The sequence below is a fragment of the Spinacia oleracea genome, chromosome 1, assembly GCF_020520425.1.
Source record: "Spinacia oleracea cultivar Varoflay chromosome 1, BTI_SOV_V1, whole genome shotgun sequence".
Classification (NCBI taxonomy): domain Eukaryota; kingdom Viridiplantae; phylum Streptophyta; class Magnoliopsida; order Caryophyllales; family Amaranthaceae; genus Spinacia; species Spinacia oleracea.
This window is the reverse complement of record NC_079487.1, coordinates 123532587-123550791: the sequence shown is the minus strand read 5'-3', so window position 1 is coordinate 123550791 and position 18205 is coordinate 123532587. Positions and strand designations below refer to the sequence as shown.

Below are 18205 nucleotides of genomic sequence, written 5' to 3'. Positions count from 1 at the left end.
TTTGGTGGGTATGGGGCAGATACATCGCTGGTTACCAGCGATGTAGCCTCCCTCATAAAATCATCTTATTTAGAGGGAGGCTACATCGCTGGTAACCAGCGACACAATTACCCCATACCCGGGGTAAAATGGTAATTTTCTCTCATGAGTTGAAAAGTCAAATAAAGTACTATATATGAGCAACAATGACAGTAATTAGTTCAACAATGACAGTATTTTAATACAACAATGACAGTATTTATGCAAACGATGACAATACTTATATAACACTTGTATACATACTTTTACCCATTCATTTAATATGCAACACTTTTATCCATTCATTTAAGTGGTCTCTTTACTTTTTATATTTCATTACAGTTGTATACATAATTTCCTTTTTTTGGGTGATTGTGACAGTATTTTAATGCAACAATGACAATATATATACAACAATGACAATACTTATATTAGAAATGACAGTATATAACAAGTTAACAACAATTTTACACATTTATTTAAAGGTGGGCCATATTTCCAAATTTTTGTATTTTTTAAAATGAGTATGGGGTCCTTATTTCGCTGGTTACCAGCGATGTAGCCTCCTCATCTTATTTATTGACATTTTCTTCATTAAACTTTTTTTATCACACACACTAGAGGGCGTTTTTTAGTAATTGCCACACTTTGTTAAAAGCCGTATAGCCCAACCCCCCAACTCAACGCAGCGAACTCAGTTGCCGGAGTTGAGATTTTGATTGGAACCTCCTCTCTGATTTCGCGAACCAAAAACCATGGTAAGCAATTTTCTGCTTCAATTACTTCGATACTACAACCAAAATTCATATCAACTTATTGTTTTAGGGCAGTTTCCAACAAATTTGAAGTTCTGACAATTTTTTGGGTATTTATCAGGAGATTTTTAGGAAAGCCTTGTTAAATTTGGAGCCCCCCGAAAAATTTGCTCTTCAAACTGTTCAGGAAGCCATTAAACCCCAGGTGATTTTATTTCCCCACATTATTCAATTGCATTTCTTGTTAACAGGGTTATTATTTCTGCAACTTTCGATTTTTTCCCATAGAAATACTTGTTGGAGCATTGTATTATCTATGTGTTTTAATGGGGAATTCATACTTTCTGCGAATCGTGTAGATTAGCTTTTTTGCTACTTCAATTGATGAAAAAAAAGAAAAGAAATGCAAAAATGTTATTTGGTTCCTGCTGTGTGTAACTGGCAATGATTTAGTTTTTATCCATTAAGCTAATTAGAATTTACAATTTTTTTTTTAATGTCCATATCAATGGTGACTCATTATTTCGATGAATCATTTCTTCGGGCAGAAGAAGATTATGTAAACACTTACTCGAAATCTCACTTATCAGATTCCATGGTGGGAGAATTTTCTTTTTGTTTCTTGGTGGAGTTTGGCGAAGTACTAGCTTTCGGCATGTTGCATTTATAAAATACACATACTCCCACTGTCCTAAGAATAGTCACCTGTAGTAGTTTAGGATTTCTGGAAGAAGTCACTTTTCCCAGTGTAGTGTTGGCTTATCATTATTTTACAATATGCCACTACTTAGGATTTCTTGAAGAAGTCACTTTTCCCAATGTAGTGTTGGCTTATGATTTATTTTACAATGTGCCACTACTTGTATGAGTGACGGGGAGATGATGAAAATGGTTCAACTATTTCCAGATGGAGGGATTACTTTTAGATTGTTAAGGAGACCGCCCTATAAGGATATGAGAACAATTTAACATTTATCTCCTTTGTAATATATCTGAAGTTCTGAACAATACACCAACTAGTTGCTAATGTAACTTTTGGAATGGTGATGTATTTTTTCTTTCTTGAATGGTTAGTGGGTAGACTAAATTGCTCTTACTCATGTTTGCCAATGTTTAGGCTATCAAATTAGTGTTTGTTAGATTGCATTGCCTGCTCACTTTCACAGGTATTTGTATTTTTCATGATATGTATGAATATGCTTAATTTTAGTTAAAATTGTGCTTTGCAGAGGCAAACAAAGTTAGTTCTGGATGAAAATCAGTTGCTAGAAAACATTCTACGGACGTTACTCCAAGAGTTGGTGGTATGGATACTTTCAACTTGTTTGACATTATGTTCTCTCATTTACGTGGCTTCTATGGCTGCAGTTCTATATTTCATCCTCAATTCTTTAATTAATTCAACATCAAGTGACTAGGTCATGAATCATAGATGAAACGATTATTTTGTTTAGGTAGAATATGCAGCTGAAACTTTCAGTTAAGTTCCAGATAGTTTAATGGAAAGAGCCATTCTTCTTCTCCTGTTACTCTTTCAACTGCTGGTATTCAATCTTCCATGGGGGGACAGATTGTTCACTTGTTTCAAAAGGAACACATAACTATTTGTGATGATATTAGTCTGTAAGTCTTTCTTATAATTTTTACAAGTGTTACAGAAGTTTGACTTGTATGCTGGTCTCCTGATGCAGTCGTGTGCAGTACAGTCTGGAGATCCAACCATGCATTATGGCCAATCCATTGCTGACGGAGATAATGCAAACGGTCAAATTCCTCGCCTTCTGGGTATGATCACACTTTTGCTAGAGGTTTTGTTTCAGATATATGCATTATTTTATTGGAATACTGTTAATGTCTGGCCTTTGATATGCAAATTGTTGATGCTTATCTGCTGTCTAATTTTGTTATCTTCAGCGTATCTGCAAAATGAATGTGTTGTGCTGGATACTTTTGAGTTTTGTCCATTGTGAGACTTGAAAGCCTGCTTTGATATAGCCAGTTTATTCTGTTTGGAAGCTCGGTTGAATAATTTTCTCCATTTCAAAATTGATTCCTTTTTGGAAAATATAAACATGAAGAAACAATGCCTCTTACATTTTTATGCGCTTTGATCTCTCCTAGTATGTGCTTGAGGCTTTAGGAAAGTGTTATATGTGTAATATGAATATTGGAGCGGCTTTCAATACTCGTTTGTTTCAAGAGATGGCATAAAAATCAACTTACGCACAATTTGGTACTTTTGAGGGAAGGGATCATATAAAGGGAGTAGGGGACTTGTTATGAGATAAGGGGGTACATTTATTTTTTTACTTAATAGTTTGTTTTTCCCTCCATCCTGCTATGGCTTCAATTTTAGTTCTCATAACAGACTTTTTGTTTGCCTCTCCAAAATAGATATCGTATTGTATCTCTGTGAGAAGGAGCACGTGGAGGGTGGCATGATATTTCAGCTATTGGAAGATTTGACAGAAATGTCTACCATGAAGAACTGCAAAGATATTTTTGCTTACATTGAGAGCAAGCAAGACATACTTGGAAAGGTAATTTTATGTTGTTGTCACATTTGTGATTCAAGTTACTAAAGTGTATTACCCCCTGCTTAATTTTGTGTTAATCAACTTCATGGTTGCTTGAACAGCAAGAACTGTTTGCTCGTGGCAAACTTGTGATGCTGAGGACATGCAATCAACTGCTTCGTCGTTTGTCAAAGGTTCTAATATCTTACTTTGGCTGTCCTACATTGTTCTAAAAAAATTTCGCAGCTTAGATGCTTTAGATTTGATCTTTGTTTTTGCAGTATGTGATTTGTTAAGGAAGAAAGAGGGCTCTAGTTGTTTTATAGTTTGTATGATTAGTATGTGATCTTAACTTCTGCAAACATGCGAACTGACTATATTTCCTAGATTATAAAATCAGAAAGCTATATAACAGTTTTAAAGGTTTAAAAAGTGGATTTACATTTGGATGATATGCTCATTGCATATGAGTATGTAGGTCTCTTGCTAAATCTAAATATAATGGTTTGTTGTGCATGCTAGATTTAGAATAGGTTTATGATTATGTTTCTTGGGATTTTGATGTCAATTAAAATCACAATTTATTTTTTGCAAATGGAGGGATTGGGTTCTTTTTTGTATTTCTACAACTCGTTTTTAGTGTTAGTCTATGGCAGCCCGCAGGTTTCTCTTCGAGCTCTTGTGGGTTGTGCTAGGGAGATCCACTCTCTCCATTTTGCTTCACTATTGTGATGACATCTTTGAGTAAATTGGTGATGAAAGCCATTGAAGACGGACTCTTTTATGGTGTACGTATTGAAAACAGTGCATCACAGCATCTCATCTTTCTCTTATCCTCTTCGGTGGTGATACTTTAGTACATTGAAAACATGATGAGAATATCCTGGGTTACCTAAGGCGCTCTTTTAATCATTGGAGCAATGTGAGTCTTGAAGGGTCAATTTGCAGAAGGGTGCACCAATTCCGGTTGGCAAAGTTCCAAATTTGGAGTCTTTAGCTGATGTCTTTGGTTCTGGGGATGGAGTTTCTTTTTTCATCCTATTTGGGTTTTCCTCTTAGTGTTCTTTTCAAGTGCATTTCTGTTTCGGATCCTATTGTTGGGAAATTTCAAAAAGACTTGCACCATGGAAACCAAAGCTTTTATCAAGAGGAGTTAGATTGGCATTGGTCAGAAGCACTCTTTCCAGATACCTATTTACATTATGTTCATGTTCACTACCCTGGCCATTGTGGCTTCTAAGCTAAAAAAAGTTTGATTAGGTCTTCCTATGAGCTTATGATATCCTGGTAAGAGTCTTCATTGGGTGAAGTGAGAAGATTTTCTCCATTAGTACGATGAATGAAGCTTTTAATTCGATGTGGCTTTGGATACCTGAGAATGAAGACAGCACATTATGGAAGAACATCATCAAGCTCAAACTCTCAAAGACAGTGGTGGAATCAGACATCTTCCCTGGAGTTCACATAGGAAACCCATTGTTAAGGGTTGCATGTTTTTGAATTTTGAGTCCTTGGTTAGTTTCAAGATATAGAGTGCTCCAAGGGGTCTGTTTTGGCATGACATTTGGTGGGATCCACCCTGAAAAGCTCTGTTTCCAGCTATATTATGATCTATTTTTTTATGAAGGGTACTGTTTCTGGAGGTTTGTGCGAAATGATTTCAGGAGCAGCGTAATATTTCTTTTTTGGGACTTCTTAATGATTGGAAAGAAAATAAGCTCTTGAGGCTTTTGGAAAGTCTCTTTGTTGAGGGAGTCAATTTGGAGGAGAATTACAAGATGGAAAGTCTCTTTTTCTGCGTTTGTAATTTCCTTGAAAAATTAATCTTGTTTTCTTGGCATGGGCATTGTTCAGAGAAGGAACCTTCTCATTGCAGACTGTTCTATTTTGTCTTTTAAGGAGAAATAGTCTGTTAATAGTCGTTTACTCTTATATATACGGGTCCTTTTTCTTCGACGCTTTATTGGCCTTGTTCGGGATGAGTTGGGTGCAGCCTTCTGTGAAAGATTGTGTAGCTTGGGAACAAGGATGAGAAAAGGTTGGCTTGATGAAGCGCGGAAGATGGTTCTGTGAGCAATCTGGTGGTGGACTTGAAAGAAAGAAACCAACAGATTTTTGAGGGATAAAGCTTCCTTGTGTCAAGGTTTAAAGTCCTTATTTTTATTTTAAGGCTTTTGTATAGGAGTCAAGTACTGCGGATCAAACATCCTTATCAATAGTGTTCTGAATGATGCTTGACTTTTCTTTGCTTTGTAGATTAAAGTCTTCAATGATAGCTTTAGGACTTGAGTTTATCTGTTGCTAGCCGTTCTTTTGTACATGACTAACACCTGCTGGCGTCTTTCTAATATATGTCGTCATTACTTGTAAAGGGAAAAAAAGAAATTCAACGTTTTTCACTTGTTAAGGAACTAGGTATCTTCCTGTGCAACTGTAATTAGAAGGTTAATGAAATTCAAGCTTCCTTTTCTCATTAATTTTAGTAGAGTACAAATAAGCTTAAATAACCTTGACATTATATTTGCAAATCCATCTGTAAATTTGGCATTACTTGTCTTATTGAAAATTTTGAAGGTTGGTTGGTGATAATACCCTATTTTGTTGAGCAATAGACCTTAAAACTATATTTAGATCCAAATGAATTAAGTTTGAAGTAGCTGTTCATATAGTGGATGGAAAGTGACTTATAACAATTGATTGTGATGGTTGAACTATTTGAGGATGTATTATTGCAGGCAAATGATGTGGTATTTTGTGGACGAATTCTTATGTTTCTGGCACATTTTTTCCCGCTATCGGAGCGCTCAGGTATGTGCTTGTTGTCTGTTATGTCAGTTGTTTTGTTTATAAGAATACTAACATTGTTAAAACTGCACAAACAAAAGTAAAAGTACATCAAGAGGACAAGATTTTCTTAGAAAGAGACTGGAAATCAGAACTACAAGTTAGCCAATAGAGTAAGTTGGGAAATCCCCGACCGCCTTAGCCCATAAAGAACCTAACAATGTTACACTATTGCACAATAGATCACGTGGGGAAACAACACCATTAAAAATACGACCATCCAGACTCACCACAAAGTAGCCATTATTGCATTTCGCCTAAGCAACTTCTTCGCCTTCCTTGAATTAAACCCTGCAAACGTATCTGCAACCATTCCAGTATACTTGAAGGTCTGATCCATACTCTTCTTAAACTTCAAAGAGTATCATAGTAAAGGACTTAAGGAAGATATCTGAGCACTACTCATTATTAGCCCCATAAGAAAGCAAATATCAGGTGATGTTGCCGTTATTGGCCACTGCTTATGGAACATATAATTCGTATCCAGCCTCCCCAAAGCTAAAGTCCTCACCAAAGCTCTCACCTTCTTTGACTTCCAAATGAAATTCACTGAAGGAAAAGAGCGATATCGCTGAGATGTAGGGCCGTAGGGGTGTAAACTGAACGAATTAATAAAGGATATTTATGAAAAAACCTCAGAAGTATCTCCTATTGATACTCTTGAACCTTCACATCCTTTAATTGAATGTCCAAAAGGTTATACATAGACATGATCTCCTCTATCTCTCAGTCATTTGGTGGTCTCCTCAAGTGTAACTCCCACACATTGCCATTATTAAAAATTGACACTGGAGCATTCTGCAGAGAAAGATTAAGGCGAGGATAACGACCACAAATAGTCTGCTCGCTAATCCATTCATCTTCCCGAAACTGAATTTGCTTACCGTCCCTTATTTTGGATTTCACTAATGGTTAAAGTAGAGTAGAAACATACGAAATAGATTTCCATAGACAGTTGTTAGTTACAGAACAACATCCTGAAGACCCCACCTATTTTGACACAAGCCCTGCATGCTTTCGATGACATTGTACCAAAGAGACTGGTGTTCAAGAGGAAACCTCCACCACCATTTACCCAATAAAACAACATTGAAATCACCCTTCCAAACACCAACCCTCCCTCTGATTTTGGACAACATACTAAATCCCAGCTTATAAGATGATCTTTAAATACCTTTGTGTTGCTATGTTGACGTATTTGTGAAATGTTCTTTCTGATGTATACAGCTGTGAATATCAAGGGAGTTTTCAATACATCCAATGAAACAACGTTTGAGAAAGAAGCACCTAAAGGTATCCCAACACTTATAAGAACTGAATCTTTTGTTTTATGTTTTTAACTATATAGACGCTGCTGGCTTTTATTTCATTTTGTTTCTTTTTGCTTTATTTCTCTTAGGAATTTCTACTGATTTCAACTTCTACAAGACGTTCTGGAGTTTACAGGTGAATACTACATAATTTATAATGTTCTTGAGTGGTGGTAATATGTTTTCTTTGTTTGCTAAGACATTCTTTCCCCACCTTGCGAACTTTCACTTCTTGATAGCAGAAAAAATTTAGTTGAACTAATATCTGAAATATAATATATGAAGTAATAGATAACAGATTTTATTGAAGGGAAGTACAACTTGCATGAATTACTATAAGGATGGTGGCCAAAGTCATTCAACAAACCTGAAGTCAGAGCTCTCAAACCTGTCGAGAAAAATGTACTAGAAGAGTCTAGAAATGACAGTGAAGCATTGACTTAAAGTTGTTTGGTTTGCTACACATGTTTGACTTGATTAGGTTCACTCAATAGCTTGTCAATATTGCGATTTATCTTCAAGGTCGAAAACATTAAAGTTTTTTGTTGCCTCCCGGATAGCTTTCTCAGATCATCGGGGAACTTGGATTGATAAAAAGGAGGGAGAATACATTTTGTCAATGAACCTTCAATCTGGTTCATTTCTCAATAGGATGATAAATGATTTTTAGATTAGATGATAAGTATGTATACCTTATTATCTGTTTGCTTCTGTGCCTTCTTTCCATATTCCATGGTCTTTGCTAATGACAAATGGGATTACTATGTACTTATGTTCACTTGCCGGCTGGCTATCTGCTGCTGAAAAATGATGCAAAACCATGATATATGGTGGATGTGGAATTAAGCACTTAAGTGTTAAGACAAATCAAGTTTAAGTAATTCTCACAATTTTATATCAACTTTGCAAACTGTTAACAATTTTATATTATTACTCTGTATAATTTTGATCAAATTCCATGTACATTTCTCTTCATTGTTATCAGCTGAATTTTTACCATCTTTTTCAGGAGTATTTTTGCAATCCTCCATCCTTGACTGTTAATCCTACGAAATGGCACAGATTTACATCAAGCTTAACGGTATTGTTCAATTTTTTTTTTTTTTTTTTGTGTTTTGAAAAATTATTGTTTGATTCACACTAATATCATCAGTGCTGGAGTTTCATTTATCTTTTTTTGACTTTTCTTTATTAGGTTGTACTCAATACCTTTGAGGCTCAACCCTTGAGTGATGAAGAGGGAAATGCTAATAATCTTGAAGAAGAGGGGGCAGCTGTCAATATCAAATATCTTACCAGTAGTAAATTAATGGGTTTGGAGGTAATTCTCTTCACCAAGTTAACAAATAATAGAAAGGAATAGAGGTCACCATATTCTACCGTGATTCACTGATCTGAACTTTTCTTTGCTGCAGCTGAAAGATCCTAGTTTCCGGCGTCATGTTCTGGTACAATGCTTGATATTGTTCGACTATGTGAAGGTAGGTAGTAGGTACTTACTGTAGGCTATGCTTCCAAGACCATTCTAAAACACGCCCGTCAGACTGATACTTTACAATCTTGTATGTGTTGGCATTAATAATGTATGTGAATGAAGATCAAATATGCGTGCAGAAGTATTAGCTGTAGTAGATATCTCCAGTACCTTACGTTATTGGTTGGGGCCTTTTCTCTTCTTTCTTCTCCCCTTTCTGTTCTTTTTGAGAGGAGGTGGGTGCTTTGTGTGTGTGTGTGTGTGTTGGGAGGGGGGGGGGGGGTGATGATCAATTGGATACTGGTATGGACTCTTACTTATCCATTTGTTACTGAAGGATTGAGCTATTGCTAGTTTCAGATTATCCTTTGCTTATCTGAATTCTGTAAACTGTATAATTATTTATCTTTCTGCACCTCACTGGTCACTATTCTTAATGTTTGGAGGAATTTCAACTTCAACTGCATCTTTTTATTTATTTATAGAAATACCCTTTTGAACGTATCTTAATCTTAATATGGTCAACAATACATTATTTATTTGCTTAAGGTTCTTAATGATAATGTGATGTTTTGTTACAAGTCTGAGGATTTTGATTTTTCACCCCTTTCTAGTTATCTCTTCATTTTTCTCGTCATTTGTTAATAATGAGCTTTGAGCGTGAAGGGCACTGTTTGGGTCATCAGGGAAGATAGGTTATTTGTGCTTTTGAATGTAGGAAAGAAACATAGCCCACTAGGGGCTGTATAAGATTATTCTTTAAAGACCCCTCTCAGGCACGTTGAGGTGGGATTTAAAGTGTCACAAACATCTAGGAACGAATGTAATATTCAGCAATAATATATTTCGGGAGAAAAAATTATTTGTGGACAGATTGAGCATTGAGCGCTGTGAGAAGCTTTGACTTGATGTTTAATTTATCATCCACTTCTTCGTAACTTTCTGATGTTCATGCATCCTTAAGGTCTTCCTGGTAAAAAAGCATGGGCAAAAGATCAAGATTGTAATTCACTGTGTGGATTTCAGTGCATTGGTTCAATTCATGCGGTTTAATATGTTTGGATAACAAAAAGTGAATCTCTCCTTAATCTGTTTATGCCTTTATTCATGTCTCTAGTCTTCACTATCTTTTGTCGTGGGTTTATTAACCTAAAATAGGTACTTTCCCGACAAGTAACATTTTCTTTCTCATGCTTTCTACAGGCTCCTGGAAAGAGCGACAAAGATTTGCCATCAGAAGCAATGGTTAGTATCTGTTGATAGTTTTTGTGGCACCCTTTCCTTTCTATCCTTCTCCTTTATGGCTCTAATAAGTGGTATCTGAAAAAGTTGCTCTCACACGAGGGTAATAGATGGGAATTTGAATTTTTAACAGAAATTGCTGTGGCTATTTGATTTGCTTCAGTATTAAAAATATAATTGGAAGTGGAAATAGGTAATGTAGAAAGTGGTGTGGACTTATTCTCCAGCTTCTACTGTTTCCCTATTTATCATTAGAATCCCAGCATCCCCTAAAAAAACAGTCGAAAGACGTCATCTGGGGTCAGCTTAAGATAATAGATGATATATTTATGTGAGTCTTATTTATCTAGTTAAGCATAGCATCTAGCTAGTTCTTGTCCTAAAATTGATTAGTAATGTTCTGGCTGGTGTAAAAGGCAGTCATGCATTACCAAGTGGGAAATTTAACCTTTTTAGCAGCATAGTTAAATTATGGTAAGTAATTTTACAAATGCTGAGCAACAAAAAATTGGTATAAAATCTTTAACCAAAGCGAAGTGGTTTTAGATTTAAGGAGGAGGTTGGAGTATTTTACTTTATCTTTTATGAATCTAACCTGCTACCTGACTCTCAAATGGTTGGTTAGTTAGTTATGGGATTTTGAACAACTTATATTCAAATGTAAAAAGTAGCTGAGCTTAGGTAGAAATGACAACTCTTCTAGTGTCTTCTCTGCTCAGATCATAGGTGATTGTGTGTGTGTGTGTGTTTTGCTCACATCATAGGTGAATAGGTGATTGTGTGTGTGTGTGCACATGTTAATCATTTCCATAGCGAGTCAGTGACAAACTGGATTGCTATCTCGACAGCCATATTTATTGTAGGTAACATGCTTGCTGCGGTTTGCTACCAAACATTTAATGAAACAAAGGATTGCATTTTTAATAGAGTCTAGTTCAGTATTCAATTTGCTTTTACCCCATAGTAGTCCTACAGGCTACAGGGAAGCTACTGTATAATCTATCGTTCACTGCTGTATGCCAGCATATGAGATTCGGAGTGCATGAAATTCCTTTGCTGGACTGAGTATTCTGAAGGGCAGAACTCAAACCAACAAAGAACTCCTTTGCAACTTCTTATTCCACGATAGTAACCTAAGTCTACTGGAATTTATACATTGTAGCTTATGACTGATGTTCGTCAAATTACTGTAGCTATGGGCTCAATCACCTCGACAGTATTTAAAATCCGGGAAATATAGGTCTTTTTACTTTTGTCTGAGTGACAATTGTTCCAAGAACTGTGGGGAAGTTGATCTCATATTAATGTGTCACCAACTCCCTGTAATCTGCTTTTATATGCCCATTCCCGGTTTTTCCGTTTCTGAAGACCAATTCTATTTTGCTATAGTTTATATTTCCTACCTGTTGTACTTGTTATATAACTCTTTTGTACCCCTTAATATTAGATTAGAAAAATCAGTATACCCCTGAAGATTTCGATATCCTTTACTTCGAATTTTTTAACCTTAAGGACAATATATTCAATCAAGTAGATCATGTAGTCACCAGCTCATCACAATGTAACATGGTTCAGTAATGGCTATGAAAGAAGAGTTATTGTAACTAATCTGTTAGCTATGAATTTTTGAAGTTAGCGTGCAAATCTTTAAGAGAATTACGAATGAGGGGAACTTTTGGTGCACAAAACAAAACTTTTGCTGTGCTTAGGGTTTCACATCATCCACATTCTGCAATTATGTGCATGAGCTTAGCATTTTTTAATCTATCTTTTCTTTTTACATTAAAAACATAACTTGTTCCCCTGGTGGTCACCGGAGTAGTATATTTTAGGTTCAGGAATATATAATTGTGTTGTTCTACAGTCCTTTAAAAAGAAAGTGATTTAAGCTTGGTTTCTCTTCCTTCATGAGATTTGGAAGATGGTTCAGATTGGGCCTCATGGGTAAGATGGTACTATGCGCATAAGGTTTGTTTGAAGTTGGTAATGTACTGGTGCATCAGTTCTGAAGTTGGTAATGCACTGGTGTCTGGTGCATCAGTTCTGATGTTAATTTATTAATGCCTTCTGGCTAATGCCATTCCAGTCCTAATAACCTTGCCTTTTACACCGGCTTTGTTCTTATGTCTAGAAGTGATCTTTTCTTCTGATATTTACCCGTGAAATTCATGCTTTGGTGCTTTAGGGTTTGTCTGAATGTTTTTAGGGATCTTAACATAAATACTTCGTATAATGGTTGAGTGTTCTTTGTTAGGAATGTGATTTAAATTTTTGCTACGAGGAAGTTTTATAAAAAAAGTCTTTGTAGTTGTAGCCTTTAAGCCTTAAATTTTCCGTGGTGTTTTTTATTAAGTGCCAAACTTCCCAGTTTGAAGCTATTTGCAATGGATAAAGTTTTGCAATCATTTTATGTATAGCATTGATGCTATTACTAATTTGAAGTTTATGACATAAATTTTGTGCTGAATGTAGAAAGAAGAAATAAAGACCTCTGAGGAGCGTGTAAAGAAGCTTCTTGAAGTGACACCTCCGAAAGGGAAAGAGTTTCTCAGCAGCATTGAGCATATTTTAGAACGTGAAAAAAATTGGGTGAGCAGATCATGATTTCTCTTGGCAGTCTTGACTTAACTTGTCGCACTTTTTACCTTCTGTAAATGAACGAAATAAAGAGGAGGTTAGTGGCAAGCTCCTCACTTTGCAACTTTGAGGTCACAAACTCACAACCTCGCAGGGTTCTACTGCCATTTCTCTCTCATGATTGCCCTTCCCACTTTCCTCTCCCCCCAAGTGAATGGCCTTTTGTTTCGGAGGTTGAAAATTTAAGTCCCCTGTGTAGCTTTCTCCAGAATAAAGAATTTTGTCCTATCTATTTTTCTTCCAGGTGTGGTGGAAGCGTGATGGTTGCCCACCTTTTGAAAAACAACCCGCGGAGAAGAAGGTAGATGGTACAAAAAAACGGTATGAAATTATCTTGAATGTTATAAATGTTAATGCCCTATCCCAAGGAGTGGATCTTTCTGTGTGTGTGTGTGTGTTTAGACATTATGTACATTTTCCCCAGTGACAAGGAAGAAGGGGAAGCCTTGTCATAAAAAATGCTCTAATTGAAGTTTTTCTTTTGTGATCTCTATGGTTATGAGTACATTGAATACATCGCTGGTAAATGATGTGGTTTTTTCACAGGAATGTAATTTGTTAACAAAGTGACTGCATCTTGCTGCATAAGGTATTCTCAGAATAAATATTAAGGTAATAGCGACACAAGGGCTTCCATAAGAACTAGAAGAGGAAAGAAGTGATAGGTTATGTACAGCAGTCAAGATTTAGCTTCATCTCAAGCATAGGAATGGCCATCAAGAGAGTAGAAAAAGTCGTAAACCTAGGCTCTTAACGAAGCTATTCACATAGACTTGCGCCATCAAGAGAGTAGAAAAAGTCGTATACTTAGGCTCCATTTGTTTTGATGGAAAATTAAACATGTTCACGGAAAATGATTTCCCCATTTTCCTTTGTTTTGTTAAGGGATGGAAAACATTTTCCTTTTGTAAAGAAGGAATGCCACATTTTACTCTCTACTCCCTTACTCATTTTTTTCTCTCTAACTTTTCTTGTAAGGAAACAAACGAAGGAAAGATATTTTACAATTCATTTAAAATGTTTCCGTTGAAACAAACGGAGCCTTAGAGTGGATAAGAGATAAAGCTAAAGGAAGCATGAGAAGAGCTATTTTCCTTGTTAAACAAGCTCTCATGTAATCCCTTATTTTAGGGTGTTTCATAAAGGTCACGAAAAGGAGGGCATTTGTGATCTCTGCTAAATAATCTGTGAATACCTGTTATAGTATTCCACATGTGTTTAATGTGGATTTCTTTTTCCGAAGAACTTTGGCTGAGTAAGGCAATAAATGCACTTTTTAATGTTTCTGCCCAAAGAATTGGGATACTCCCTTACGCTTGTACAATTAATTCATCCCTTTTTGCCACCAGATTATCCATGACCTATCTTTGAACGCTGTTGATCACATACAGATATGTGAGTATGTGATCCTTCATCATTTTGATAGAAGATAGACTAGACTGGACAAGTGTAAGATGCCTTCCATTACTAGATACCACTTCTCTTCAGTTTGAAAGTTGAAACATTGCAACACCAATACTTACGCTCAGAAGTTTATTTCATATGCCCTTTTTGAGACCCTGACATCTGAAATTTTGTTCATTTCATACTTCAGATCAATTGTAATGTACTTGTTTGGAACCAGGATTGACCTCTCTTCCTGATATTAATCTTTGGCTTTGACGGATCAAGTTACCTTGGGCTAGTTAGACTTTTGGATGCCTTATGAAGTGTGATAGGCTTATGTTTATCTTTGAATCTCAGTGGTTAATTATGGTTGTTCTGCTTCAAAATGATCAAAACCTTTTATCTTTCCTTGCAGTCGGCCAAGGTGGAGATTAGGGAACAAAGAACTTTCCCAGTTGTGGAAATGGTCTGATCAGAATCCGGTCTGTCTGTTGCACATAAACCTATGATAATGTTTTGAAGAGTGTTCTGTGTTGCTGGTTATTATTTTTTTTCTAGCTTTCTTTTTCTCTGCTTATATGCTATAACTAAAACTTCATCTTCTTTCCAGAATGCTCTCACTGATCCGGAGCGAGTTCGTACTCCTGCTGTCGTAGATTATTGGAAGCCAATGGCTGACGATGTAAGCTTTACACCTATATATTATTTCTATATTCAAAAGTACTACGAATTTTTCTTTTGTTGTGTTATTGATAAACTTTTTGTTTGTTAATAACAGATGGATCCATCTGCTGGTATAGAAGCTGAGTATCATCACAAGAATAAGAAGGTAGCTTACACTTCCCTTGTGATGAGAATAGTTGCGCATAAGATGCCGCATGTTTTAGTTTGCATTAACTCTAAGAAATTAGGAGTACAAATTATAATGCTTACGGTCAAACTAAATCTGAATTCGATATTGTTACTCTTTCAATTTTCAATGTTATCCAAAAATCCAATTGCAAATCTTTATCTTGAGACGTCTAAAATTATTTTGCTGACTGTTCAGAAGGTCAGCCAGTTCAGTAAATATCACTCGGTCTTATTTGACTTGCATATTAGCTATTTCAACGTGATGACCAACTCGCACTGTATTTTCTCATACTCATCATTGATCACTACGCTTCTGATGAATCTATTTACTTCATTTATGAGTTAAAAATAGATGAGATTGTCGTAATCTCAAATTTAGCAATGGTTAGGTTATAGTTTGGCTATCTGGATGGCTTTAGCTCGATTATAGTGCATACTAGGTTGATATTAAGTCATACAAAAAAAGGTGTTCCTTCCGTTACTTAATGGTGTACTCACTTTTTTTTAGGGTGTTTCATAAAGTTCTACCCCACCCTCTTTTCACTCACTCTTTCTTACTTAACCTTTTTCTTACACCCACCTACATTTTTACTACATCTCTCTTACTCTGTCCACCTTTTCTAACACCCACTCTTTTTTTACAAACTTTTCTAGAACAAGAGTCTACAGTAAGTAGAATATTAGGGAACGTTGGAAATATAAAGATTGATATTGCATTTCGAGGTTGTTGTTTTCTTTATTGTAGAGTTAAACACTGCAGTACGAGAACCTTGGAGAGTCTTATCTTCATACACACAAATCATTTGAAAGTGAGATTGCATGGAGATGGAACTAGAGTTTGAGAGCTCTACAATGAGTGGTCATATGCGCCCAATTGATAAAATAAATAGGAAAACAAATATTTGGGTATCTGATGGAGTGATATTACTCATATTAGCCAAAATCCAACTTCAGTGACCTTTTATCAGGTTTAAAATTATTCACTTTGTTTTCCTTTCTCCTGCATTCACAGTTAACTTTTCAACGGTTAAAAAAGACCAAGTTTCATCTACCTTTCTTAACTTGGAAAAACCACATAAAAAATCCCCACATGAATGTGGTGTTAAAATCTAATTTCATTTGGTTACAAGTTTCCAAAGTGAAACAATTTTAGAAACTTTGACTAGAATCCCAAAATTTGACAAACATCCAAAATAAACTAAAGATTTCAATTTTGTTCACGGGAGAACTTATTTAATTTTCAGTTAAAAGAACTGGAATATTTGCTTCAGTTATTATTTGATCACCTGTGCGACAACATAAAATCACTTGGGAATTGGGATTATATCAAGTCGGGATTCCCTGATCTATGATGAGTCAATGACATTAACCCTGCCGGTTTATAGCCTTGATACCTTGTTATCTAATCTTAGCCACTTATTACGTAATCTGGGGACCATTAATAAGATTCGTACCAGGGTCTATTTTCTAAGTCGTGCAGCCTTATAAATAGGATCTTGATTTGAGTTTCAGTTTATTTCCGGTGAAGAGATGAGTTGAATGTTACACCTCTTTTGGACCCTTGGGTTAAATACTTAAATCTGTTTGTTTTTCTTTGTTTTTCGAATCCTTTGTGGAAATTATCATATTTTGCCGTCATAAATCCTTCCTATGTGCCTAGATTATTAAGTTTTGTTCTTTCTTGGTGCTATTTGTTATCTAAGTCCATATCCCGTTTATTTCCCTTCCAAAAACAAACACAATGAACCTTATAATGTCATATTTTCGGTAAGGAATTTGGCTCATAATGTTGAACCCCCGTTACTTGGGCCTATTGTGGACCTTTTAGTAGTAAAGCCACGTAGGAGATTTGTATTGGTTCATGATTAAGGATTTGGTTAGTGTGGATCACTTTTCTAAAAGTATTATACTGCTTTATTGTCTTCTCGTAGGTTTATTGCTGGAAAGGTCTTCGGTTATCTGCTCGACAGGACTTGGAAGGTTTTTCTAGGGTAAGTTTTGCAGCCCTTTATTATATTCGATTATTCAAAATTTTGAAACCACGTTATTAAATAAAACGTAACCTACTGTTTATTTCATACTTTCATTTGCAGTTCACTGAATTTGGTATTGAAGGGGTTGTGCCACTGGAACTCCTGCCTGCTGAACTAAGGTCCAAATATCAGGCAAAGCCAAATGAAAAATCTAAACGAGCGAAGAAGTCTGGAACTAAGGGTTCTGTACCTTCATCTGAAGATAATCAGGTATTTTGACACGCGTTGTTTCGAATATGCTTGGAAGCTCAGTATACTCTATATGTTAAGGGAACTAATTTCTGTCCACATGACTGCATATTGAAGTACATATATTCTGGTCAATTTTGTATGTGAAATATCTTGGGATTAGGTTGATATGTCCGGCAGTGTAACATAAACCATTTATAACGGTTATCAAAAATACGACAATTTTTTTTAATTTCATTATATCTGAATGTTTTCTGAATTCTGAGTTTCTAATATTGCTATATTTTGAAAATATTTCCAAAACTATTAGGGCACAGCCTTGGAGTGTGAGATGGACGGTGAAGGAGGCCAAAACGATCTTGAAGCTCCATCAGCTGCAATGGACTTGGATTCAACACCTATTACTGGAAATAATTCTCAAGCTGGCACCCCAACACAAGATGAGCTTGAAAAGCAAAATTCTGAATCCCCAGATGCACAAGAAGCTGGCGAACTTGACGCCGAAGAAGATGTTGAACCGGGGTTGATTGATGGAGAGACAGATGCTGATGTTGATCTATAGTCAGTGTTGATTTTGCTTTTCTAGATGCTTGATCCTGTGTCATATTTTCAAGTTTATGACTTGAAACGGGAACTACAGTGACTCTTCTATCATCCATAGTTCGAGAAGCAGGAATGGCGGTTTACATCCATATTCAGAGAGCTGTAGCAAGCTGAATACAACTTGTTTTTTTTGGCTTTGCTTCAATCACACATGTTTAACATAACTAGGTATATCTACAATGCTAGTTCTTGAGATATCTTTGGATTATTGAATATAGGGCTCGAGAACGTTCACTTATTTGTATATATCTTGAATTGTGTAACTTTGTCCCCGATTTTGTGATTATTTCTCTTTTTGATTCTTCGTATCTTTTTATACCTTTTTGTGTTCGTTCTTCCAACAGTA

The 18205-nt window shown here is 35.9% G+C and overlaps 1 protein-coding gene across 1 annotated transcript; it reads left to right on the top strand.

Moving 5' to 3' along the window:
* The first annotated feature begins 622 nt into the window (after positions 1-622).
* LOC110774872 (THO complex subunit 1) lies at positions 623-18160 on the top strand. The gene is made up of 21 exons (XM_021979467.2): positions 623-776; positions 895-978; positions 2003-2077; positions 2465-2558; positions 3168-3313; positions 3412-3483; positions 6025-6097; positions 7361-7426; positions 7533-7579; positions 8453-8524; positions 8639-8764; positions 8859-8924; positions 10121-10162; positions 12632-12748; positions 13041-13117; positions 14598-14664; positions 14793-14864; positions 14961-15011; positions 16966-17025; positions 17128-17277; positions 17567-18160. Exons 1-21 carry the CDS (start codon positions 774-776, stop codon positions 17816-17818), a joined length of 1812 nt encoding a protein of 603 aa, XP_021835159.1. The 5' UTR covers positions 623-773; the 3' UTR covers positions 17819-18160.
* Positions 18161-18205: the final 45 nt, after the last annotated feature.